Here is a 24736-nt window from a genome sequence, read left to right on the forward strand (position 1 = left end):
CGGCAGAGCAACGACGTGAGGCGGAACAATTCATCAAAGCCGCTGTGAGCGCTATTATATGGCAAGTGCCAATTTTGCTTCAATCATTTTCAACCTCACCTCGTATCCTGCAGCGTCACGACGCACGAACACCTCGGCAGCCAATGATGAGAATGTTGTCAGGTGGTGATGAGCTGTCGCTCGATCTTGGCTTGCGTAATGTTGAGTCTCGGCCAATCAACTGTCCTAGTGGAGACAAAATCACGTGACAATTCTTCAGTTGTTTACCTGTAAACAAGCTGGCAACCGCCCAACTAGATCAAGACCAACACAACCACAACCCCAGTCGCTTCTTTTAAGATACCCGAGAAATATACCTCCGCGAACAGATTTTCTTTCGTCCTTCAGTACGGGGTTGTTTTATTTTCTTCCTGCTTCCACGCGACTGCACGACACAAGACGTTAAATGATGCTCATCGTCTAGCCTCGAACTGTACTGCCATACAATACATTTTCTCTCACACACAACCGCATCGAGATAATCAGTTGATATGTCGGCTGATAGAGCGCGGTCCGTAGACCGTGAAGGCCGCCTCGTGAGACATCAACAGTCTCTCGACTCTGGCCGTATTCATGTTCCAATGTAAGCAAGCTGTTTATTAGCCTTTGTCGTTGAGTCCGAGAACAGATTCCTACTTGCAGTATATTGCATCTACGATTTAGACACGGGCTGACTTTTCTCCTACAGGTGGGACAGTTCTGATCCCGATCGTGCACCACCTCCACTACCATTGAATCCAAATCCTGCAGCTCCGGCTACTAGACCAAATGCCTCCGCACATATACAGGCAGCTGCCGAGGCACTGTCAGCTAAAGCGCGCGAAAGTCTCACACCAAGTCCGTATATGTCGAATCCGATGCCAGAACGCTCAAACGAACGATCTCCGGATCGATCTCTTATCAAAGGTGCCGCCCATCGACGACTGCAATCTTTGCAGACACCGAGCGTGAAAGACCTCAGAAGCTACCTAGACGGCAATCGATCTCCCGAACGATCGCCTGAGCGACCGCGTGCTGGCACCATCGCACCAACGCCGAAGAAAGAACTTGATGGCGATTTGTTCTCTTCACCGAACCGAGCGGGAACTCCTACCCCAACTTCGCGCGAGAGCAAGGACATTCCAGAGCGGCGAGCGTCATCTAGACCACCACCAAAAGCTATATTGGGGGAAAACACACCGCCATCTGCAACGATGCTGGCGCTGCAAACGTATCCTGCCAGAGACTTTTCAGAGAATAACCAACCCAATACTAACAATGGCAGCTCTCCGCGGAAGATGCTCGACGGGGATTTTGGTTTACTTTCCACCCAAATAACGTCTCTCACCAGTATTTGTACAAAAATGCAAGCCGAAATGGACAAGTTATCACGCCGTAGCAAGGACAATGCCACAGATCTGATCTCGTTAAAGGAGGCAACGAACGCCCGAGACGAGGATATTCGGAAGTCTCTACGTGAGCTCACAAACACGCTAAACAGCACAAACTTTTCCGCATCAACTTCTTCAAACATATTTGGACAATCTGTTCGAGGGTCAAGTAGCACTTTCGGCTCCTCGACTCCACCGCCCTCGAATAAGTTTACACTGCCAAGGATTCCAAGCCCAAATTCACTGTTCGACGATCGCGTTGGCTCGCCAACTCCTAACCTATATACTGTTGATGGCGTCGCCAGTGTTGCCATGCTCGAGAAGATCATTAGAGAAATGGTTACCAAGGAGAACCAAGAGAACCTTCTTTCCACTCTATCTCAGCTCTTCGATTCGGCATCTAAGGACTCGGCAGAAAATTCAAAGAAGTTGGAAGAGATGTTCAAGGAGATGAAGGCTATTGCCGCGGCAGCAAAGGGTGAAACTAGTCGTGCTCTTGTGCCAGCCAGTCTCAACGGCATAGCAGACTCAGCTGATAACTCAGCATCAACAGCCGGTCCGTTGGCCAGAACTACACGTGATGTTCAGACCGTGCCATCTCCTGGTGGCAACGGTGAACAAAAACCATATACGAGTCCAAAGGCTGCAGATTTTGTGTCAGACGAGATGATCAAATTGCTGAAAAAGATCAAAGAGTCCGTCACGCAGTCCGGAGGTCTACTTGGCGAAGTTAAAGCTCAACAGCGGGATCTTCGAGGCGAAGTATTGCACATGGGTCGCGAAATTGCGCGCAAGATCGACGAATCTCGGAAGCCTGCGACAGGTGCTAAAGCCATCGAGGACGGATCCGGGAAGCAAGACATAGCCCGAATCGTCCAGGAAGGACTTGCGGATCTCAAGGTATATCTCGATGAAGCTATGCGTGAAAAGAGACGGCAGAGCTCTGGCACTACTATCTCCAAATCAAGCGTCAACAGCCAAGAGGTCTATGACATAGTTCGACATACGATGTCCCAGCACGGATTAGATCGCATGACGTCGGAATCAGAGTCGACAGCAACTGCTCTGGCACCTGGTTTGGATAAGGATGCAATTCTAAACGCTATCAAAGAGGCGTATGAGGAGTACAAACCGGATGTCCAGATCGAACAGTATGGCCTTGAGCGGCATGAGATCCTTGAGTGCCTCAGAGAAGGCCTCGAGCAACATCAGTCCCCTGAAGGGAGCCAATCTCTTAGCCGTGCCGAGATTATGGAAGCCATTCAGGATGCAATGAAGAACTTTCAACCCCCTCCCCCGATCAACGAAGCGAGTGAACTTCGCGACGAGATCCTGAACGCAGTTCGCGAATGTTTAGATGAGTTCAAGCCAAGCCTAGCGGTCGCTAAGCCTGCCTCCGTGAATTCTCAAGATCAAGATAGACTTCTGGACATGATGCGGCAAGTAGTGCTAGATGCAGTTAAGGCCGGGTTATTGCAGTCAGGCGGCGTAGGCGGATCGAGAGAGCTAGAAATTAGCCAAGAAGACTTGTATGCTGCAGTATCTAATGCGTTGAACTCGTCAGGCTCGCCCTTCGGCCGCTATGGAGAGCAAGTTGTGGCTCAGCTACAGGAGGTGGTTCAAAATATGCATGCCGAGTTCAAGGAGTACTCTACAGCCAATGGGCGCGATACTGAGCAGGTATTGGATGCCATGAAAGACGGCCTTGAGTCCCTACGTGGAGAAATCGAGCTCTATGTTGACCGAGCGCAAGATGTAACCCAGAAGGACGACATCATCGAAGCAATACGGGATGGACTCGATCGTCTTGGTCGTGATGTACAGGCTTGGTGCGCAGCAGGCCCTACGGGTGACAATTCGATCTCGAGGACCGAGATGCTAGAATACATCAAGTCTGAATTCGAACTGCTGCACCAAGAAATTAGCGATCGAGAACGAACATCGGTTATACCCTCACCGGGTGATAATGCAGCTGTTCTTGGCGCTATTCACGACGGCTTCGAGATGCTTAAGGAGAATCTACGCTCCGTTGAGTTCAGTGAGCTCTCCAGAGGCCAAGTAGATGAAGAAATGCGGAATGAATTGGAGCAACTGCGCGACACGATCCTTGGCGGCTCTTCTATTCATAAAGATGAGATTATCGACACCATCCGAGCACACTTCGATACTATGCATGGCAAAATTGACGGCGGTGCATTCAGTGGCACCAGCGAAGAGATGCTTCGCGAACTGAAAGAAGAACTCGAACACTTGAGAGAAACGATTGCAACTTCACTAGCTCGACCAACGTGTGACCTCGACAATGGTGCCATCCGCGAGATGCTACAGGAAATGCGCGAACAAGTGGTCTCAGAAAATGGCGCAGCTTCGCGAGAAATGCTTAGCACTATGCAGAGCGAAATAGAGCAGTTGCGTGAGACGCTGTCTGGTGCTCTTGTGGCAGAAGGCTCGAATGTAAACAAGGACGAGATCATGGAAGCACTTCGTACTACCATGAGTAGCGTTCAAAATCTCGCTGACCGGCAACCTTCTCAGATCGACGAGGAGCTCCTTGGCGCTATTAGAGGGGAATTCGAGATTCTCCGCTCGAACGTCGCTAATGGTTTCTCTCGTGGCTTGCAAACTGCAGACCGTGAAGACATTCTTGAGGCTATGCGGCTTGGCTTTGATGATTTACGATCAGATCTGATTAAGAAGATTGAAAACCCCGAGCAGCATATGAAAGCGACAGGTGAACTTCTTGACGCATTGAATGAAGGACTAGAAGGGTTGAAGAGTGAAGTCCGCGGCGGGTCTAACGCCGAAGATAAACCAATCGATATGACCGTGTCCTACGAGATTCTCGACACTTTGAAGGACGGAATCGCAAGCTTGCGTGCAGACATGGCTAAATTGAAGCTACAAAATCTGGACGAAGAAGAAAGCGACGAGCCGCCAGAGTCATCTGACAACGCCATAGTTCTCGCAGAGAGCGATGTTGGTGCTCCTGTATCTCGCGAAGTCAGCAGCCCAGCAAAATCGCGCAAGCGTAAGGATCTGGAGAAACTTGAGGTAATGCTTGCCCAACTTCAAGTCAAGGTCGATGCCATGGACGCCAACATTACGGAATCCACGTTCCAGCCTCCGGCCACGGCGCCCGCAGAAGGCACTGCCATGAAGACAGATCTCGAAAGTATTGAAAATCTCATCAAGGAGTTACAGGCTACCGTTGATGTTCTTGCTGCGCGTGAAGATGTTGATATTTCTGGTTTACCCAAGAAAGAGGATGTAGAGGCAATCGAAACTCTTCTCTCGAACACAAAGGCCAAGCTTGACGACATCCAGATGCCTGATCTTTCCGCCACTGCCAGCAAAGAGCAACTGGAAGCTGTTGAAACTTTGATAAAGAGTACTCGTGAGGCCATCGACGAGCTCAATGTCCGCGTCGAAGATAATATCGCGAAGAAGGAACAGGTTGCAACAGTGGAAAGTCTTATCCAGGACCTTAAATCCGCTATTGACGACATGAAGCTCTCCAAATCAGAAGATAATGGAGATAACAAGATCGAAAAGTCCGACATTGATGCAATTGGTTTGATTGCTCTGGATATCAAGGAAAAACTCGGCTCCATGAAGGAAATGGACGACCTTCCTTCAAAGGCAGATATTGAATCACTCACTGCACTTGTCCACGATTTCCGAGACAGCCATGAGAAGCTCAAGGAAACTTACGAAAGCGACGTTGCCCTCACTGCCAAGGCCTTTGATGATCGCAGAAATGAGAACGAAGATATCATAACTGCGATAGGTGTTGTCAAGTCCTTCTTATCCGATGTTAAGGAGGAACTCAAATCTAAGCTCGATGTTTCCGCTCTTGAAACTACGACGTTGGCAGATAACTTTAAAATCATGGAGAAGACGATAGAAAACAACTTTAATGTTATGGGCGACGTTAAAGAGCTGATGGAGATTGTCAATCGCGAATTTGAGCGTATTCATGGTACCTTTGACGACGTAAAGGTTCAGCAGGAGCAGAAATCCACTGAGGAGAAAGAAAAACACGACGCAACCAAGGAGGCTGTTATTTCCGAAGTTTCTGCCAAATTGGACGAGAAGTTTGACGCCATTATGTCCAAATATGATGATGCACAGCATGCAGCTGAGGCACAGGTAAAGAGCATGGAGGAGCGCGCTGCGGAACAACAGGTCCTTCTGCAGACAACAAAAGAGGTTTCTGAGGAGCTAAAACTCAGCGTTGACACATTGGGTACTACTCTCACTGCTATTGATGCTCACTTCTCAGAAATTGGGGATAAGGTCTCTTCAGACTCGCAGACCGTATTCACTAAGCTCGAGACTGTTACTGAGGGCTTTCAGAATCTGGAAACTCGAACCGCTGCAAAAGAGGACCACGAACTTACCCGTGCCGAAGTTGCTAAAGCATTAGACGCAATCGGAGGTATGGCTGAGCAGAACACCGAGTTCCAACCTAAGATCCTTGTGTCCGTACAGGAGCTACATGCTCTTGTGGAAAAGCATTACGAACTCTCGCAAAAGGCTCAAGAAGCAGCACAACAGCAAGCAGAGACTGCTAACGAACAGTCTAAGTCCCTCGCCGAAGAAATAAAAACTTCATTTTCAAGTCTACCTGCACTTCTGCCTCCGCCACAACCAGCCATTGAGGCTGCATCAAATGATGTATATGACGATGCTCAGGTTCAGGAGAAGCTCAATCAGGTGCTTGAAAGCCTTAACACTGCCAAGGACTCTTGGGGGCAGCTTGAACGTCTTGATCAGATCCACCAACAAGTCATGGCTACAGCTGCTGAGGTCTCTGCTTTTGTCTCAACCCAGACTCGTCTCATTGACGAAGGCCATGAAAGCAAACAAAAGGAGGCGGAAGAAATGGCACTATTACTCGAGCGCCGTACTGCTGAAAAGGAACATCTCGAAAGCACAATCGAAGATCTAAAGGACGAGAAAGAGAGCCTCCTTGCTCTAATTGAGTCTCTGCAATCCGAGCGCGACTCTTTGGCCATCCAGAAGTCTCGTTTGGCCGCAGATGTTGCAGCCATGCAGACCGCACTATCCATTCGTCAGGAGGAGTTGGATGCAATGGATGCCAAGGCTGAAGCACTTGAACGAAGGGTCCTTGAAGGCATCATGAATCAGTCCAGGTTGTTAATGATGGCTAAGGGTACGAGCAAGCCTGGTACAGGTGAAGCCCGAATTGCAAGCAATGCATCGCACAGCACGATCGGACAGCTTTCTTCTCTTAGCGCCGCTGGAAAGGGACTCAGTATGGCCCTTCAAAAGCGCCCTGTTGCAGGTCGTCGCAATGCAGCTTCGAACAATCCAACAGCTCGTCGAGTCATGTCATTGAACCCAATCTCGCATAATACCCCGACTGGCGCTCAGGGGTATTTGGCTGCTACCCGCAACGTAGAAAACAGTGTTTTGAAGCGCAGTCAAAGCGTAAGGACCAATAAATATCGCAAAGTGTCGTGGAACTCAGCTCCCGACAAGCAGCACACCTCGTCCATACATGAGATGGCTGAAGATAAAGAGAACAATGTTATCAGTGAAGCCAACAGTGAGGACGAGCAGCTTGACGATAACGATGACAGCGACACTGTAAGCGACTCTGGAACGGAACGTCGTTCGAGCCATATTGCCGAGACTGAAGGGCAGCCTACTTCTTCGTATGCAGGTAGCGTATCCGAAGATTCAGAGAGACCGACTAGTAGAGGTACAATGACAGGAACTGAGTTTAGCGGCAGTTACGTGACTGAGTCGGAGGTTTCCAATCGCCGAACATCATACGCTAGCACTCTCCGTTCTACGTTAGGAGCCGATACCGTGATTGACGAGGAAGACGAGGAGTCAGACAGCGAGCGTGAGCATGATTTAGATGAGGATAGGGTCAGTGCTTCTGAAGAGAGCGAGGCGGAGATGGAACATGAGCATAGCGATCATGTTACAAGGAAGGAAATGGTTGTATATGCCGCACCGAGCGATAGTGGATTAGGGACTGACTTGCCCACGGCTATGATGAGTGGTAGTGAGACTGATTATTTCCGTAGAAAGGCCGAGGAGGATTAATAGTTGTGGTGAGCGTTGATGTTTCTCACGTTTGATGAGGCGTTCGTTGGAAAATAAGGTTCTGCGAGGTTTTGGAGGCTTTGGGGTGTATTCTTTTCAAAGGTTGCAATTCTATCAAATCACATCAGCTGCATATCTGCTAATCCAATCGTCGATACAAACAATACTTTGCACTTCGATTGATCTCCTTGGTTGTCACATAAATTTTTGTGCCTTAAAGAAAAATCAAGCCCAAGAAACAGATACATGGCTTGAACAATGATTCTCATGGAGTACGAGGATCGCGGGAACTTGGGGTTTGATATACGGACACAAAGCCACCAAAAAAAAACATCATTTAACAAGTCCAAAGTAAGTCTTGCCTACCTTCGGCCATATGTCTATTGAGTATCAGTAGAGAAAATATGCACTGTCTAAATGCACCATGTAGAAGCCTTTTTCGCCTTCCATATGTGAAGTTGCAAATGGCCCAAGAAATAAAGAGTAAGATTTACTACGGTTTTTCCTCTTCCTTTTACCCAACTTAGCTTCTCTAAGTCAAGCTGTCTTTTGTCGCCAAAAAGGAAAGTTGTTTTGATCAGTGACATGTTTCCTATCCATGTCATGTAGTTGCCTAATCCGCTCGATTACATGAAGCTTCCACACACCGGCCAAACGATCCGGTACACTAGTTTTAAGATGTCTCATGTCGTAGGGGAGAGCTGAAGCAGAAACTCGAATGGAATGTTAGAGATTGCGAAGTTGCTTGCCCTAGCCTAGGATTTAATGTGTAAAAGAGAAGCTCACTCGACTAACCGTCGCGGGAGTAGCTATATTATTCAACCGACAACATGATCCAGGCTTAGACTTGACGCTGTCACCACAGCACAGTCCACTCTTTGTTGGAATTCCGTTCCATGTTGTTAAAAAAAATCACTCTACATACAAATTGGAACCAAAGTGCTCAAAAGAGCTTTCATAACCACTAAACGAGAAAATAGATTGGATTGTGAGCCAATGAATGAAATGCAGAAGATTATTCCTCGTATACTGACCAGCAGGAAAAAAGTGGATAAGACCAAACTTGCAGACATTCGGCTGTTATAATGAAAAGATTGTAGAGGATATTTTGTATGAAATAAATCTTAAATGTAGTTGAGAAGTATCATTAGGCTCTCCTATTATCTAGAACTCAGTTGATACTATATCCACCGTCGACTACCAGCGTATGCCCCTGAATAAAACTTGCTTGTCCCGAACACAGGAACAAAACCGCAGCTGCGATCTCTTCTGGCCTGCCCATTCTGTTCATTGGTGCGATAGGCACGGATTCGGCTACACGCTGGCGGATCTCTTCTGTGCGTGTTGTCATTGGGGTTTCGATGATTCCGGGACACACGCAGTTGATCCGAATGTTATCTTTGGAATAATCAATGGCATCTGATCGTGTCATGTTTATAACTGCTGCTTTGGATGCGCAATAGGGAGCTATTGCCTCTATTAGCATGTATCTATATCGCACAAGATTCGTTTAAGTGCACATTGGCTCAAACATCTGTATGAGCTTTAAACATCTGCGATTTACAACAAAGACGAAAGAGTGTAAATCATCTAATGGTGAGAGTCGTACCAGCATTTGGCCTAGCTATCAGGCCGAGTTGACTTGCAATATTTACTATTGCCCCCCTTTGTTCCACATGTTCAGGCAGTGGATCCTGAGTTAACATCTGAGATATCCATGCTCTTTCCGAGAGCCAACATCCCCTATAATTTACGTTGTTGATGTGGTCAAACAGTTCAAGAGAGGTTTCATGGGAGCGTAAAGAAGGCGCATTAACGCCTGCACAATTAACTGCGTAGTCAATACGACCAAACGCCTTTACAGCCTCTTCGGCCAATTTCTTCACAAATACTTCATCCGCAATATTCCCTACCACAGCGAGGATCTCTGCCGAGGGCCTGGCAGCTTGCAGTGTCTTTCGCGTATAAGCCAAACTGTCCTCATTCAGATCGGAAATGACGATCTTATTGCAATTGCTATCAACGAATGCCTTGGCCACAGCACTGCCAATGCCTTTCGTATACATTAGCAATGATAATAACCTCTTTCTAGTACATACCTGTCCCCCCTGCTCCTGTGACCAGTGCCACACCTGGAAATTTGTACGACATTGCGCTGCCGAGCTTGTTATGATGGAAACCTGTAAATCAGAAGAAAAAAAGGCACGGTGACTGAATCGCTTAAAAAGAAACTAGAAGAGGCCATCCGCTTGATTCAGGTGGCCCAAGATATTATGGCTAATCATCAGTCGGATGCAGCTAGCCGCTGCTTAAAAGCGACCAAACTGGACTATAATCAAATAGTTTTGCGATCCCAATCCCCAGGCTCTTTTTTTTTTTAAAAAAAAAAAAACAAAGATGAAAAAAAAACCTGTTTCCTTTTTCATTTTCATTTCTAAACCCTTAGGTTATTTCTTGTTCCTTCCTCCATACAATCTACAACGTAATGACGGACGGCAGTGTCCAACAAAGTTTTTCTAACCATCAATATAGAAGCACAAATCTACAGCTCCACGGATAAAAATGAGATTTTTTGGCAGAATGATTCGACTAACGCAAGGTTCCCTGATGTATCCTATGCATTAATACAATGTACGCAAGCGCGCACAAATCGCAGAGGGCTTTTTAGACTTTCCACTTCTTCTCAGCTACTCGCCTATTTTTTCTGTGCCTTTTGATGCCCTCCTCTACCTTTTCTTTTCGCCAGTAACAAACTTCCGCGAATTCGCAGACTTGGCACTTGTAAGCTTCCTCGATATCAACACCTCGTGCATTTCTTCGTCCTTTCCACCAGTCTAGGGTTTTTGAGATGTAGCGGTCGAGCACAAGAGAATCAAAGACGAAACAGTGACTTCCCATAACCTTGCCGTTGTTGACCTGGCGAAATTCGGCCTGCAAGACGCAAGAAATCGTCTCTGGATTAGGGATTGTGAGTTGCATCTCTGTGATCATAAGTGACCACAAGCTTGTAAGTGAGTCATATTGTGCGAGCTCAAAGAATCGCTGTTTTGTAGTGCTGCTCAGAGGATCATGATTCCCAGTGTTGCAAACGGATATCATGTCATGCTCCAACTCAGCAATATTGTTAATGAAAGATTTCGTGAACGATTTGCGCGGATCGAGTCCATAACGTGCGAATACCGTATCTGCCGGGACCAGGTTGGAGGCAAGGTCGGTGAGGAGTCTGTGGTAGAGCATGAGCTGCATCTGGACGCCGCGCAATGCTGTTCCTTTTGGGATATATTTGCTGCTACGGGTTTTAATGTCGGTGACGTAAATTTTGTGGAGAGGGCGCGGACCGTCTAGCCAAATATCGAAATGTTCTTGATGAGATGTACGGAATGGCCCTTGAGCCTTCCGCTCATTTGGAACCCTCGCACTGGACTGATGAGAGAGTTCAAGACTGGCTTCTAACTCTGGATCTGGACAATCATACGACAATTCGTCGATGACACCATTGACGACTTCTCCCTCAACAATACCCCAGATCTCGAGCTCTCTGGTTAAGCCCGTTGCTCGAAGTGTTCTGAGTCCTTGTATTGTATTCCAAATCCTCAAGCCATATCTATCTTCTTTGGTCTCAACGTCAATCTCCACATAGGTGTGAACCTGATTTTCGAGTTCCTTATGAACTTTGGTTCCCTGTTTCATAGCCGGCGTTCTTTTGATTTTGCCAAATTTTGTTAGCGAAAACCAGTACTGCAGCTCACACCAAGCCGGAGATACGATATCGGTCACTGAGAGTGGTTTGTTGGGCGATGTTCTGAATCGTTGAATGGGCGATTGCTGATCCTCGCCCGGAGTTTTAGAAACCCAATGGTCTGGAGCCTCTGAGACCTCCTCTGCGTGCTGAACTTCGACATTGGTCTCCCTGGGTGAATCTAATAATTTTAGTCTCTCACATTCGTTTTGCTCTTCTTCTAATGCTCGAGGTACTAGGCGCTGTTAGCCACGACAGTCAGCTTGATAAAAGAAGCCAGGCAAAGCGGAAGACATACGAGTGGGTGATTCCGGAATATCGAAGTCGACCAATTCATGGAGGCTATCGTGAGCGCCGATACTCTCTTTTGCCGTGTGAAATGAACTCGCACTTGTCTTACTGCTGTCGTGTTGACTTGAGACCAGCGGGACATGGGCCAAACCTTTTCTCCCACCCTCATAGTCTTCATAGATCAGCGATTCAGTGACGACTTGCGCACCACCAAGCTCTGAGAGTATACGCGTGATTTCCTCGTCTCCTTCACTATCAAAATCTGAACCGTAGTCTGAATCTGCGACTTTCACAATTGTGTCATCGACTTGCGAATTAGCTTCGGAAAACGCTTCGTCAATGTCAGATCCACCCACTCACTCGAGTCTCTTTTTATGTTGTGTGAAAACTCTGTACTAAGCATATCCGAAGCCATGCCATGCTGGAAGACAGGAGATAGGTCAGCGGCGGTACCGCCATTCCAGCATTAAATGGATGCGTGGGTTCATGAGTTGTTACATAGCAATGCAGGCAACGCGAGCCGAGCCGCGTTATGTAAGTCCAGAGACGACGCTTGGCCAGTCCCCTCGTTCGAATCAGCATCGCAAATCGTCACAGTTCAAAGAGCAATCGATTCTTAATTGCAAACTTTACCACCAATGGACACTTTACTTGACACACAACTACAGCGCATGGAAACAGCGCTGGATGCATTGCTACAGTCCATCATCACATACAATCCTTCCGTCACCGCAGCCGACGCGCTTCTTCAAGCAGATGATGAATTGAGCAAAGGCCTAGAGCAACGTGCGACGCACTGTAACACGCTCTTAATTAAGTTTTGAAACTGATTGCGACATAGTTACGCGACACCAAAATAATTACATCCGTATACTACAGTTAAGGGAAGAAGCGGAGCTTCTTGATTCCCAAATTAAATCCAGTGTGCAGCTCCTCGCCGAAGTGCGCAAAGAACTTCTTGCAGTTCCATTAGACACGTCGAAAGAAAACACACGTCCAGTACCTTACAAAGAATTGCTCGCATATGCAAAAAATATCAGCCCGTTTACGATACCAGCAGCCTTCCGACCGAAACCTGCCGCACCAGCGTCGACATCTAGCGACGACAAGCAATGCTCTGCGACTGCGACAACAGCAATGGCAGAAATCAACGATCATGCCATAGCGAATACACCAGCTGTAGAAGGGGAATCACGAACACAAGAAGATGGTGACAGCAGAACCATAAATGTTTTGAACGAGGAGCAACGAGCATGGATTGCGGATCTGAACAACCTCCCTTTCCAGCCTTGGCCTGGTGAACAAGAAATGGCGCTGGGAGCACTACATGTGCTGAATCATCAAGTTATTAACGGGAATGATCCTACTGATATTACTCGCATAATTGAAGACGAGCGCGTGGCAAAGGAGGAGGCTAAGAGAAAGACAGAGGAGGAAGAGAAAAAGAAATTCGCTGGATCAAGACCAGTAGCATCGGGTGCTAGTGGCCCTACAGTAGCACAATCGACAGTAAGTGAAAGTGGGCGGGGAGGAGGTGCAAGATTTGGATTGGAGGATTCAGATGACAGCGATGACGATTGACCGACTACACTGCCCTCGAGAATATCAGTTGAACCGTAGTTCTAAACTTAACATATGGGGTAAAACAAGCATGGTCGCTTTAATCCCGTGAATATAGAACTCGAAGTTGCGGTATTGGAGCAGAAGATTACAGTGTTAGCATCTGCTAGACATCGCAAGTTCCCATCCGTCCGTCGTCACCTGAGAAGAGCGTATTCATGATATAACCAGCCGGCTCCCTCAAAATTCAAAAGCAATGCATATTGGTATCATTTTTTCTACCTTCTCAAGCGGCACCAGTGCCTCTAGGCTTCGACTTCGCAGCCTTTTTCTCCTTCGCTTCCTCCTTCTTTTTCTTTTTTGCCTCCTGTATCTTCTCCTCTTGTTTGCGTTTTAGCTTTTCCTGTTCTTCTTTGGAGCGTTGTACCGGCTTGAAGAATCCCTCCAGTCGTGACTGCTGCGCGGTTTTCAAATTTTTCTTTAATTTTTCCGCGCCAGATCTCACCCTGTCCTCATTAAACCCTTTCTCTTCGACCAGGAACTTGACAAGTCCTTCCACGTCAGGAGCCTCCCATTTAAAGTCACACTGCGGGTCATCTGCAGGACGTACGTCTGGCTCAAGGAAAAGAAGCCGTGCGTCTTTGTACGGCCAGTCTTCAGGAACGGTGTATTTATTCCCGGATTTGAAATGCTTAACAACACCTTCGAGGTTCTTATGTTCGCGTATGAGCTTGAGCGCAGTAGAAGGACCAATGCCCTTGATAGGGTCAACGTAGTCACAGCCTAGCAGTATGCATAAGTCGATAAACTGCTCGAGGTTCATTTCCAGTCCCTGAAGAACCTTATCCAGATGAATCTCTTGTATAGGCTCCTTTCGCTGCTCGGAAAAGGTAAGATGTCTGAGCAAGACGGGTGAATTGAAAGTAAGTGTATCCATATCCTCAGAAGCAGCGGCATAAACTTTACCAGCGCGAGCCAATACAGCGCACTGTGCTTCTGCCTCTGTAGGCGCTACGATATACGGAATACCCATGAGCTTAAGCAGTCGCTGGCACTCAGCATTGTGCTCACGAGTAACTCGTACAGTTCGTCTCGAGAAACGTTCCACTTCCTCGGCAGTACCTGTCTCTTTCGCCTCCTCATGCTGTTCTAGTGCTTCAGCTTTGCGCTGAAATCTTTTCGCCAGCTCGCCAGACTTTAGTTTGGGTGGTGCTCCGTCGAAAACATAAAGAGGTTTTATTCCGTTATCGACGATGCGTAGGGTACGGTAGAACATGCCCATGAGGTGAGAGGTAGTCTCTCCCGTATCAGACATGAGTTGTTGGCCATCGCTACGGACCGCTATAAGGAAGGAGTATATGGACATGGAGCTGTAGTTGATTAGGATTCTTGAGGTGGTTTACGGTGTTGGGGAAACATTACGCATCCTGTACATGCATTAGTACACTCAGAAATATCGAAGACACATTACGTACTATGGCCACCTTGCGACCAAACTGATTTTTGATTTCACCCGTCTTGATCGCATCAGGACAGTTCTCATTAATGAGCTGGTACAAGTCTTCCATCAATTAGCCTGAGGGTTTCATTGTGCATTCGCCAACTGTACGCACGTTTGATACCCATCGCCGAATGATGTTGCGCGGAAACTCCAATAGGACAGACTATATTTTCATAAAGCGTGTCGTGCAACCAACCGTGAGCTCCTCGTGAATGGTGAACGTCATGGCGCGGTCGCGATACTATGAGGCGCGTTCGCTATCACATGATTTCAGCCTCTCACTTTTCCGTTTAAGTTTAGCTTATGGGCGGAATCATGGATGAGGGTGGAGCGGACGGCTTGGCAGCGGGTTTCCGCTCTCGATATTGAGGCCACATTCGAAGTTGGAGCCAAGTTGGCAGTGAACAGCGACCCGGACTTTCGCTGTAATAGCTTGCTCTATAAAGCCACGTATCGAACAGACCTCTCTAGGCACGCAATGCTATAGGGAACCGAACAACTTGCACCTAACTTTCGACATCCCACAGCAATCTCCTTTAGCACACCGCGTTCCGAATCCTTATCCGCTGTAAAGCTTCCCTCGACAACATGGAGTACAACGACAAGCCAGCGGCCGCTCCGCAGAAGAAAAAGAGAGCTTACGCAGCTCAGGCCTATGAGTTCGGAGCAAATGCCCCCAACCAGGCCGCTCAAATGCCCTCAGGTCCAGCCTACGGAGCATTTGGGCCGCAGCCGATCGCATCGCCGCAACTTGGAGCTCCTCAGATGGGCACGCCGACACCATATGGAGGACAACCTCCTGTGCCTGGCACTCAAGATCAACTGGCCAACCAATTTGGGCAGATGAATATTCAGCAGCCGCCTCCTCACACAACGCCAGCGCCACAAGCTCACATGATGCAACCTCCGCAAAACATGAACCAGCTCTATCCCTCCGATTTAATAAGCCAACCGTTCCAAGTGTCGGAGCTAGACCTGCCTCCTCCACCAATTCATCTACCTCCAAATACCAGCGTCACGCCTTCACCGTATGCAAATTGTCCGCCAAAGTTTGTGCGATCCACATTGAACTGTGTTCCTACTACCCACAGCTTGCTCAAAAAGTCACGATTGCCCTTCGCGTTAGTTCTCTCTCCATACACAAGTTTGCATGACAATGAGGACCCAGTACGTCTCAAGCAGTGTAATTCTTCTCGATCTTAATACTAATCCATTACAGGTACCTGTATGCACAGATCAGGTCATTTCTAGATGTCGACGCTGCCGCTCCTACATCAATCCATTTGTAACATTTTTGGACCAAGGCAACAGGTGGAGATGCAACATGTGCAATTTGACCAACGAAGTGCCTGAACGATTTGACTGGGATAGACAGACACAGCAGGCTGTGGATAGATGGCAGCGTGCTGAACTGAATTACGCTGTCGTTGAATTTGTCGCACCACAAGAATACATGGTACGGCCGCCACAGGCTTTGACTTACGTGTTCCTCATCGACTGCAGCAGGAAGGCCATCGACAATGGCCTCCTGGGCACGGCTGCACGAACCATCTTGGAATCGCTCGATGTTATTCCCAATGCGGACAAGCGAACGAAATTGGCTTTCATTGCTGTTTCTTCAAGCTTACACTACTTTTGCATACCCCAGGATGGCGGCGAGAGCAGTGAGCCCAAGATGCTTGTCGTTAGTGATCTAGAAGAGCCATTCTTGCCAACGCCGGAGGAACTGCTGCCAAGCCTTCACGAGAGTCGACACTGCATAGAGGTCTTTTTAGAAAAGCTTGGTGGCTCAATGTTTCAAGATTCCACAGATCAAGGTTGTGCTATGGGTTCTGCGCTACGCGCTGGACTACGTCTAATCCAAAATACTGGCGGTACGTTATCGATGTATAGTTGAAGACGCGTTTGCTAATTGAGTTCATTCAAGGCAAACTCACCGTGCTCTCTGCCTCGCTACCAAATATTGGCCATGCAGCACTCACCGACCGTAATGACCCGAAGCTGCTGGGTACGAGCAAGGAAGGAAGTCTACTCCAGCCGGCAAATTCCTTTTACAAGAGTTTTGCGGTGGACTGTTCAAAGCAGCAGGTTTCGATCGACATGTTTTTATTTGGTTCATCATACCAGGATGTTGCAACTTTGTCGAATCTGCCGCGTTACACTGGCGGCCAGACATGGTTCTACCCAGGCTGGATGGCCAGCCGAAGCGAAGATGCCATCAAGTTCGCCAAGGAATTCACTGCGTATCTGTCTGCGGAGATTGGATTGGAAGCCGTTTTACGAGTCCGTGCTACAACAGGTCTACGTATGAACGCATTTTACGGCAACTTTTTCAATCGATCCTCCGATCTTTGCGCATTCCCAGCATTTCCTCGTGATCAGAGTTTTGTGGTAGAGGTCGCGATTGATGAAAATCTGACGAAACCATACGTCTGCATGCAAACAGCCGTTTTGCATACGACATGCAATGGCGAGCGACGAATCAGAGTCTTGACACTTGCTCTGCCGACAACCGAGGCGCTATCGAGCGTATACGCATCCGCCGACCAACAAGCAATTACTGCATATTACAGCCACAAAGCGGTAGAAAAAGCTCTGGGTAGTGGTCTTGACGCAGCCAGAGACTCGCTACAATCAAAGGTCGTTGAAATTATGCAGACTTATCGGAAAGAACTTGCGGGTGGTAACATGGGAAGTGGCGGGTTACAGCTTCCAGCGAACTTGCGCGCGCTACCTGTTCTCTTCCTTGGCTTGATCAAGCACGTTGGACTGCGCAAATCCGTCTTGATTCCAGTTGATCTGCGCGCTGCAGCTCTGTGCCTCCTGTCCACCCTACCACTGCCTCTGTTGATTCAGTACATATACCCTCGCTTCTACTCGATTCATGACATGCCTGACAATTGTGGCATTCCCGATCCAGACACAAATGAGATTGTTTTGCCGCCTCCCATGAATCTCAGCTCGGAACGCATCGTGCCCTTCGGTCTATACCTTATTGATGATGGACAAACTCAATTTCTCTGGCTTGGCCGAGACGCTGTACCTGCGCTCACTAATGATGTTTTCGGAACAGAAGATAAGAACTTGGTCAGGCAAGGCAAGACCGTGCTTCCTGAGCTAGACAACGAGTTCAATGAACGAGTGCGTAACGTTATAGAGAAGAGTAGGGATCACCGCGCAAAAGGAGTAGGCAGTATCACCGTGCCACCATTGTACGTGGTTCGCGAGGACGGAGACGGAAACATGCGCCTGTGGGCCATGACTATGCTGGTTGAAGATAGAGCGGATCAGAGTGTCAGTCTGCAGCAGTGGATGCACACGCTGCGGGAAAAGGTATGTTTTCCTAATGCGGATACACATTTTGTCAGGTCCTCCTGGCCGGATTAGGCTAACGATACATCCCGGCATGGCAGGTCGTACAGTGATAGAGATGAACATTCGTGAATTTTCCGGAAGTGGCAATGGCTTAGCAAAAATGCCCCGCTCAGTTGCTCTCATTGGACTCGGCGACAAAATTACGCTGTATCAGAGCGTGATTGAGGACATTCCTGATGAGAAGCAGGGGGGAGCTCTTGTGCGGTGTGTTCGAAGCTCTGTAAGTACCAATGAAAACGATATACAGAAATGCCAATGCTAGCTTAAATCAACATGAGAATTGACATGTCCTAATTCTTGAATCTGCTTCGTAAATCCTACCCCAAGTTGATGGTCATCTAACCCCAAAGAACTCTACAATTTTTCCGTCGCAACCTCTCTCACGGTAAAACTTCTGCGAAGGGAAGAAGTGGGCATCCAACCAAGCCCATCAACGACAACAGAAGGTAGGAAAGTATGCACAAGCTTCGGCAATGCGCTATGGCCCTAGTTTACCTGCGATTTGGCCATACGTGCAGATTGATCATTTTCCTAAAGGCGCAGTAGCTAGCGCTAGCCTGATTTGACAAATTGCCTTCTGCACGTCCAATTCGAGTATCAACTCCAATGCCCTTATTCGGTAAATTGTGCGATAAAACTAATTGGCACATCGCATCCCTGCTATGATGTACGGGTGAAGCAAGTTGTGTCGGAACGGGCTTTTTGACATTGTGAAGTCTAAACCTCAAAGGCTTCAGTAAGTATATATGGCCACAACATAGACATTTTGCACTGCAGTTTCGCGTTCCTAGGCTTCGTACCTTTCGCGACTCATCTCACGGTCTTGCAGCGCCTGCGCTGAAGAGGCGAAAACGAGTGCGAATGCAAATTTTTGCATTTTCTTAGCGAATCTTGGAGTTTCGTGTTCAACCCAGTCGTGTTGGACCTGACTAGTGATCCTCAGCAGCAGCCATTCTGTAGAGTGAGCAGGGGTACGAATTAAATCTGCTGCATCCAAGTCAAGGCTTCACTGAGAGGCTCGGCGAATTCGCTCCCTGTTGGACATGGATTATCTATTTTAATGACGACAGATCTCCTGGCGATTCGTGCGCTGCGTTCTTTATGCCCACATAACTGTACACTTGCGATTTTCCCAAAACAAAGGCTTCTGCTACTCAATACTTTCCTGACAGCCGGGATTCTCGGAAGTATGGAGAACACAAACCACATGCGAGGGCAAAAAGACAGTCAAGAGATAGTCCAGCACAGCAACAAAGAAACTGCAGGAAAGCCACCCCCTGGATCGACTTCGAAGCCAACAGACCTTCCACCAATCTCTACCGAGCACAATGCAGCATCCGGTCGTATGAGCCGCCATGAGTCACAATCTTTAACCTCATCCATATCGATGCTATCGTTACAGCCACAAGCGCCTATGTTTGAATCGCCACAGACGTCGCTTCCCCAGTCTGACGAGGAGAAGGCTTTATCACAGGAACTAGCTCTGTGTGACTTTAGAGCATATCTTCTCATCATGGAAGCGCAGAATCGCGAACGGCTGCGGCAGCTTCAAGGAACTGAAAATGTCTACGGTGAGGTCGTCGGCGACCGGCCGGTTGATCCGTATCAGCCCTTTGTAGATCACGAGATAGTTGTACAAGCAGACAAGCTGAGGCTACGGAGGACAGAGCTTCAGCACTCGCTTGAGCAACTGACGGGGCGATTGTATCCAATGCCCGATATATATACGCTGGCAGTGCGAACGCCGGCCCTGACGTGCGATGTAAGTGTACGAGAAGCTTTCGCCGCTGTGATGACTCTGTTAAGCAGTAATAGGCTGTTGATTCTAGATTGGTCACGTAGGTCGTCACTCAACGCGGGCCTAAGAACCACCCTCACCGGTTCCTTCGCTTGTCCTTCAGTTCGGGAGCACGAGCGCCGGTATTTCAAGAGGACAGGTAGTGCGAAAACGATTGGGTATCTTCCGAGCACAGCTTCCGCTTACCTGAAGTCAGGTCGCCGGTTTTGTCATCCTACTTCGGTGATGGTTGTCGCAAAATATGTGAGCTGGGGCCTCGAAGAATATATTGTGTTTCTTCTGCAAGAGAAAAATGCCTATTGTGGTTCGATATTCAAGCCGTCTAACGCCACGCTAAAGGCTGGCAGGCAATGCAAAAGCTCAGCTCAAAAACAAAAACCGTATTTTTCACGCCGTAAACGCAAGACCGACACGCATGTTCTCGACAGTTTTCGCACCAACCCCTTTGAGCGCTCCTAACTGTACAAGATCCGTGATCAATGCTTCGTTTTCTCCCTGGGCCATTTCGCATAGACTGGACACTATCGCTTCGGCCTTCTTGTTGCCCACACCTTTCAGAGCACGAATTTGAGCAATGTCCCGTGTGTTGATGATGTCGAGCAGCTGCTGCGTTCTAGGCGAGGGCGGTCCCGCATTGAATGATTCGTCCTTGAATACTGCAACCTTAGTTCTATGAGCTGTCCTCTTTTTGGGCTTGTATACGAATGACTCCTCGCCCTCGTCTCGAGGATCATAATCGTCGTGATAGTCGCTGTCTTCTCCGTCGCGTGCATGTTTGGAGACCTGGTCCCGGATTTCACGGGACTTCAGCTCGTGTTTCTGCCGTATCTTCTCTCCCAAGGTCTCGATCTTCCGTGCGAGTTTCTCGTTATGAGGAAAATATGGCTGTGCCAACTTATACATTCGTAGTGCACTTGCGTCTTCGCCCCGGGCATGGTGTTGCTTTGCCATGAGCAGGAACTGTAGACCCTCAGAATCTTCCTTTTCAGCAACTCGCTGTTCCAGGGCATCGAGTCTGTTCTGTAAGTCGGCTGGCAGCGACTCGACAGACTTCACTTTAGCGCTCAACGCCTGTTCGGCAATTTTCTCGTCTACCTTGCGATCGATCAGTGCTTCTATCTCCTCCTTCGATAGACCATTCCGCGATTGGTCGTTTGAGCGAAAGGATTTCATAGGCCTATTTGATCCTGTAAACGATGCGTCCTGACTTCGCTTCTGAGCAGTAGGCCGAGGTGCAGAAGCGTTTGGTGGTCGAGCGTCTGACTTTGACTTGTCCGAGTATACAAGGAATGACTTGACTGGCTTCTTTGGATTATCAGTATGCAGCTGGCGTTGGATATTCGTCATAGATGCTAGTGGGCGCAGCGGCTGCCTTTGCAGCGTTGGACCCGTAGCTGACGGGACGACCTTAGCGATGGCGGAGCCCTTAACCATAGGTTCATTCTCGATTTCGTTTACTTCAATCTTCTTTGTACGGTTTGCGAAATTCAGCGAGCTGAGCGTATCAAGGTGATAGCTGCGTACAGGTGCCAAGTTAAGAATCATTATTGTCATGCCGTTGTTTTGACCTAGCGCTAATATCCGTGTCATTTTCGATTCTCTGTATGGTATGCGAGCCTGTCGTTTTGAAATTGCCTCTACGCATTGCGCAAGGACGAAAAGAGATTTGTTGATTGCGGAAGACTCGACCAATCGATCTCTGTTGTTGTCTGTTCTTCGATTGTCTTCTGAGCCTGCAAGGTCAATGGCAGATGCTGTGCTGACAAGGACATTTTCCCCAGTGCTCTGTATGAGCTTTACGCACAAAATTGCATGCGATCTTGACGAATGCGCATTGAGCTATTCTCGTCAGTCATCTGAAAACGATCAAAGCATATTCGTTGTCTGCATTCACCTTAGTTGCCGATGTAGAACGGTTGATATTTGCTTGATCATAGAGCTGCTCGAACTCCTTCAATGTCGTGCATGGTCGTTCAGACAAACCGACAACTACCGTCTTGCCGTTGTTGTCACGAATGGGCAGACCCGACGGTGTTCGCTTTTCAGGGGCCTCAAACAAGTCGAAAACGCGGTCGTTATAGATCTCGTAATAAGACATTGCGACCTTCACAGTTGTCTCGCCTGCTGAATCTTTTTCTACTTTCCGTGCTCGTCGGTATATCGCACTTAGCAGTCGAGGGATCACCCCTCGATCAGCTAATGACTTCCCACCGCGCATAGTGTGCGTCTTCCCTGTACCTGTAACTCCATATGCAAATATTGTGACATCGAAGCCGTTGAAGAGGTGTTTTACGGTGGGAGCCACTGTGTCCATGAGTAACATGAATTGTGACCGAAAAACAAAATGGCATACCTTCACCGTCAAACAGTTCCTGCTGAGTTGTCCCTTGCTCATATACTGAATTGAACTGGAAACTGTACTGCTCCGCATCGTTCTTCGGATTCGGTATACGCACAACCTGTGGTCGACTGCTCGCGGACGCCGTTTGGCCGTGTGATGCCGTCACAATAACATCTTTCTCAAGCTCTCCCTTGAGCAAAGGGCGTATGCGAGCAACGACACGAACGCTCATCGTGCGTGGTTTTGAAATAAGGAAAGGATCCCTCAAGACAATGCTGGGAGTCTGCAAACGTTGGAGTTTTCGTGTGCTAAGCGCTCTGTGGATCTTTTCGTTACCCGGGCAACCGCATTCAGGTTCATTGGTTCAATGGCCGAAGCCGATCCTTCACGTCACGTGAATTCTGGTTCCGTGTAAGAATCGTTCGTCTCGGGCAATCCGCTTGCGAACTTTGAGAAATACGAGAGGACGAAGAGCATATACAGCTTGTAAGGTCGAAAGCTGGAACGCATCCACAAAATTTTGAAGCGATTGGAATTCATGATTGAGGTTTAGAGACACTGCTGCGTCTAGCTCCCCCTTCGCCTGAGCAGAGATCATGTGGCAATTTGAGGCGAAGGTACGACGGGTTAGACGTGTCCATAACCTGATCTTAGTCTTGTCATTTAGCTACCTTTGATGTGTGTGTGTATTTCATTGCAGTTGCCAACTGGCACCGTTGCTGAATCACAACAATTTTCAAGCTTGAACTGTAGATGTTGAAATAATACTGTGAGTTTGCATAGCTTGAAGGTCCGCTGAAGTCATTACACTCTCCAATTAGATCACATGGTCTCTTCTCAATTATTCGAATCCGTTTGAGGATGGTACTTTGGAAGGTCATCCCGTCTGTACATGAGGATTGAGACTATCCTTGATTAATGTATCTCCCAGTTCTTTCCACAGCATGCGACAATTGCTCATGTCTCTCTTGGTTTTCGTTAAAAGAATGCGTGTATCGCATCTCATTTATATTCATTTCGACTGAAATCTGTACGTCTACTGCTAATCGGTTTTCTTGCAAGGTCTTACCTCAACCATAGGGATTCATTTTTGGCAGTCACTCATTCCGAACTTGCTTTCCAGTACTACCCGAAGGAGCAGTTTCTGCAATGCCGCTCGGACATGTCGTCGCCAGCATCATTGACCTAGTTCACTCTGACCTTGGTAGCCGTTCGGCACAGCACATATTGAAGATAGCCAGTCACGCTCGTAGACTTGAAAAATGTGTCGCAGAAATCAATCCACACACACACACGTTCGATGCTGTTCAGTCGATAATACAGAGCGCTTCGAGGCATGCAGCTGGTCCAATGATAGGTTTCGATGAGCAAATAATGAAGCGATACTCTAGCACAAGTATAATAACGCGCCCAGCGGTGCTGTGGGAACGACCAATTGTTGGACCAAGTTTAAAGATGCTCTGGACATCGCGCGAACGAGAGGCTCCGCTTCCAAGTTCAACAGTCTAACGTGATGCGATCCTCAGCTGCAGACAAAGAGCAAGATTTGTATTGTTAACAATATGCGGTAAATCGTGGTGCTACCGGGGATTAATTCTTCGGACATGAGCAGAAATTGCAAAATGGGCCAGGTATCATCGGCGAGCATTATTCCTTAAATCGGCTCCGAGAACGCCGAAGCCCGCTGCTTGCCACTTCAACCACAGAAACTCAACATGCAAGCGCATTCTTTCATGGCTGAAGATAATGCGCCACCTCAAAACTTTCTGCACAGATCGATGCTTCAAGATTCAAGATTACACTTCTGAACCACAGAAGATTCCCTCAGTAAGGACGAGAATGAAGGGCTGGGTTAGGGTTCATGCACTAGCGCGACTTTCATCTTGCTTAGCGTTGTTCTCCAGCTTCCTCCAGCGCAACTGCGGAGTCCTCAATTCTCCCTTCAAGCTTGGTTCAGCGTGCAGTCCTACAGAACTCAAAAAAGGGGAGGGGGACTCTAACCCTGACCATGGTTGGCTCCTCACTACCAAGGATGAGCACATTGCCGCCTTCTTCAAACCGCCAACTTCGTATTTGGACGTCGCCAGAAAGGTCGGGTCTATACGAGATGCGGAATTCATGCCGTAACGTGACGGTGCCGTTCTCTTCGCGGATGTGATACGGTCCTGAGTAGCCAAAGTAGCGTCTGGCGCACTCTGCCCACTGAGCCTCACTAGCCTTGCCAACCTCGAACTTGGGTTGTCCAGGTATCTGCATCTGGGCGGACATGTAGCCATCGGGGGTGTACAACAGAATTCCTTGCACCTTCTTCGTCATAGGATGGAACGGCCCAGTGGTCGAGGGTGGCAAGGCCACATAGACGTAGCTCTCCAGCTTCCATCCTCCGACGAGGGAAGCACGCAGCTCGTCTGCACAAGTGGGGTGATTTGTGGAAGCTGAGGAAGACATTTGGAGGGTGTCTGGGAGCTGCAGAGGTTTGTCATCGTTACTGCATTCACAGCATTCTAGGTTCGGCAGCTTCCAATAGACGCCGCGGAGATGCGCAGGGTGAAGTGAACGCCGTCGTCTGGCCACGGAGTTCGGAACGGCGATGATGGAAAAAAACTAGCAGAGCCTCCAAATTTCGAGCAGCAGATGACAG

At 48.3% G+C, this 24736-nt stretch overlaps 9 protein-coding genes across 9 annotated transcripts; 4 read left to right on the top strand and 5 right to left on the bottom strand.

Annotated features, from left to right (window-relative positions):
* Positions 1-304: 304 nt before the first annotated feature.
* PV09_03410 (uncharacterized protein) lies at positions 305-7689 on the top strand. The gene is made up of 2 exons (XM_016356606.1): positions 305-622; positions 728-7689. Exons 1-2 carry the CDS (start codon positions 531-533, stop codon positions 7488-7490), a joined length of 6855 nt encoding a protein of 2284 aa, XP_016215399.1. The 5' UTR covers positions 305-530; the 3' UTR covers positions 7491-7689.
* Positions 7690-8661: 972 nt separating this feature from the next.
* On the bottom strand, positions 8662-9641 carry PV09_03411 (uncharacterized protein; the record flags this gene model as incomplete). Its single annotated transcript, XM_016356607.1, has 3 exons — positions 8662-8957; positions 9100-9543; positions 9590-9641. The coding sequence occupies 3 exons, from the start codon at positions 9639-9641 to the stop codon at positions 8662-8664; spliced, it is 792 nt and encodes a 263-aa protein (XP_016215400.1).
* Positions 9642-9899: 258 nt separating this feature from the next.
* On the bottom strand, positions 9900-12009 carry PV09_03412 (uncharacterized protein). Its single transcript, XM_016356608.1, has 3 exons — positions 11881-12009; positions 11528-11827; positions 9900-11464 (listed from the first exon to the last, which is right to left on the bottom strand). Exons 1-3 carry the CDS (start codon positions 11933-11935, stop codon positions 10155-10157), a joined length of 1665 nt encoding a protein of 554 aa, XP_016215401.1. The 5' UTR covers positions 11936-12009; the 3' UTR covers positions 9900-10154.
* An 87-nt stretch (positions 12010-12096) lies between these two features.
* Positions 12097-13361, top strand: PV09_03413 (uncharacterized protein). The gene is made up of 2 exons (XM_016356609.1): positions 12097-12306; positions 12362-13361. Exons 1-2 carry the CDS (start codon positions 12159-12161, stop codon positions 13099-13101), a joined length of 888 nt encoding a protein of 295 aa, XP_016215402.1. The 5' UTR covers positions 12097-12158; the 3' UTR covers positions 13102-13361.
* PV09_03414 (flap endonuclease 1) lies at positions 13056-14799 on the bottom strand. Its single transcript, XM_016356610.1, has 4 exons — positions 14694-14799; positions 14556-14641; positions 14503-14507; positions 13056-14450 (listed from the first exon to the last, which is right to left on the bottom strand). Exons 1-4 carry the CDS (start codon positions 14704-14706, stop codon positions 13367-13369), a joined length of 1188 nt encoding a protein of 395 aa, XP_016215403.1. The 5' UTR covers positions 14707-14799; the 3' UTR covers positions 13056-13366.
* A 187-nt stretch (positions 14800-14986) lies between these two features.
* On the top strand, positions 14987-18258 carry PV09_03415 (protein transporter SEC24). Its single transcript, XM_016356611.1, has 4 exons — positions 14987-15748; positions 15801-16455; positions 16509-17914; positions 17995-18258. Exons 1-4 carry the CDS (start codon positions 15170-15172, stop codon positions 18004-18006), a joined length of 2652 nt encoding a protein of 883 aa, XP_016215404.1. The 5' UTR covers positions 14987-15169; the 3' UTR covers positions 18007-18258.
* Positions 18259-19070: 812 nt separating this feature from the next.
* On the top strand, positions 19071-20015 carry PV09_03416 (uncharacterized protein). Its single transcript, XM_016356612.1, has 2 exons — positions 19071-19718; positions 19772-20015. Exons 1-2 carry the CDS (start codon positions 19146-19148, stop codon positions 19796-19798), a joined length of 600 nt encoding a protein of 199 aa, XP_016215405.1. The 5' UTR covers positions 19071-19145; the 3' UTR covers positions 19799-20015.
* PV09_03417 (uncharacterized protein) lies at positions 19871-22359 on the bottom strand. The gene is made up of 3 exons (XM_016356613.1): positions 22108-22359; positions 21649-22058; positions 19871-21593 (listed from the first exon to the last, which is right to left on the bottom strand). The coding sequence occupies exons 1-3, from the start codon at positions 22325-22327 to the stop codon at positions 20142-20144; spliced, it is 2082 nt and encodes a 693-aa protein (XP_016215406.1). The 5' UTR covers positions 22328-22359; the 3' UTR covers positions 19871-20141.
* Positions 22360-23012: 653 nt separating this feature from the next.
* Positions 23013-24721, bottom strand: PV09_03418 (uncharacterized protein). The gene is made up of 2 exons (XM_016356614.1): positions 24097-24721; positions 23013-24035 (listed from the first exon to the last, which is right to left on the bottom strand). The coding sequence occupies exons 1-2, from the start codon at positions 24541-24543 to the stop codon at positions 23955-23957; spliced, it is 528 nt and encodes a 175-aa protein (XP_016215407.1). The 5' UTR covers positions 24544-24721; the 3' UTR covers positions 23013-23954.
* Between the last annotated feature and the right edge of the window lie 15 nt (positions 24722-24736).

This window comes from Verruconis gallopava (genome assembly GCF_000836295.1).
Source record: "Verruconis gallopava strain CBS 43764 unplaced genomic scaffold supercont1.9, whole genome shotgun sequence".
Taxonomy (NCBI): Eukaryota; Fungi; Ascomycota; class Dothideomycetes; order Venturiales; family Sympoventuriaceae; genus Verruconis; species Verruconis gallopava.

Excerpts from the sequence above, each read along its gene's own strand:
- PV09_03415 (XM_016356611.1), top strand. The coding sequence starts at position 15,170 with ATGGAGTACAACGACAAGCCAGCGGCCGCTCCGCAGAAGAAAAAGAGA. Across the intron at positions 15,749-15,800 it reads TGCATGACAATGAGGACCCA|GTACCTGTATGCACAGATCA; the intron begins GTACGTCTCAAG and ends AATCCATTACAG. Across the intron at positions 16,456-16,508 it reads TCTAATCCAAAATACTGGCG|GCAAACTCACCGTGCTCTCT; the intron begins GTACGTTATCGA and ends AGTTCATTCAAG.
- PV09_03416 (XM_016356612.1), top strand. The coding sequence starts at position 19,146 with ATGGAGAACACAAACCACATGCGAGGGCAAAAAGACAGTCAAGAGATA. Across the intron at positions 19,719-19,771 it reads CGCCGGCCCTGACGTGCGAT|GCTGTTGATTCTAGATTGGT; the intron begins GTAAGTGTACGA and ends AAGCAGTAATAG.
- PV09_03410 (XM_016356606.1), top strand. The coding sequence starts at position 531 with ATGTCGGCTGATAGAGCGCGGTCCGTAGACCGTGAAGGCCGCCTCGTG. Across the intron at positions 623-727 it reads GGCCGTATTCATGTTCCAAT|GTGGGACAGTTCTGATCCCG; the intron begins GTAAGCAAGCTG and ends TTTCTCCTACAG.
- PV09_03418 (XM_016356614.1), bottom strand. The coding sequence starts at position 24,543 with ATGTCTTCCTCAGCTTCCACAAATCACCCCACTTGTGCAGACGAGCTG. Across the intron at positions 24,036-24,096 it reads AGGAGCCAACCATGGTCAGG|GGAGAATTGAGGACTCCGCA; the intron begins GTTAGAGTCCCC and ends CCAAGCTTGAAG.
- PV09_03413 (XM_016356609.1), top strand. The coding sequence starts at position 12,159 with ATGGACACTTTACTTGACACACAACTACAGCGCATGGAAACAGCGCTG. Across the intron at positions 12,307-12,361 it reads GAGCAAAGGCCTAGAGCAAC|TTACGCGACACCAAAATAAT; the intron begins GTGCGACGCACT and ends ATTGCGACATAG.
- PV09_03412 (XM_016356608.1), bottom strand. The coding sequence starts at position 11,935 with ATGGCTTCGGATATGCTTAGTACAGAGTTTTCACACAACATAAAAAGA. Across the intron at positions 11,828-11,880 it reads CAACATAAAAAGAGACTCGA|TCGATGACACAATTGTGAAA; the intron begins GTGAGTGGGTGG and ends CTAATTCGCAAG. Across the intron at positions 11,465-11,527 it reads TATTCCGGAATCACCCACTC|TACCTCGAGCATTAGAAGAA; the intron begins GTATGTCTTCCG and ends AACAGCGCCTAG.
- PV09_03417 (XM_016356613.1), bottom strand. The coding sequence starts at position 22,327 with ATGAGCGTTCGTGTCGTTGCTCGCATACGCCCTTTGCTCAAGGGAGAG. Across the intron at positions 22,059-22,107 it reads GGAACTGTTTGACGGTGAAG|TGGCTCCCACCGTAAAACAC; the intron begins GTATGCCATTTT and ends TCATGGACACAG. Across the intron at positions 21,594-21,648 it reads GTTCTACATCGGCAACTAAG|CTCAATGCGCATTCGTCAAG; the intron begins GTGAATGCAGAC and ends TGACGAGAATAG.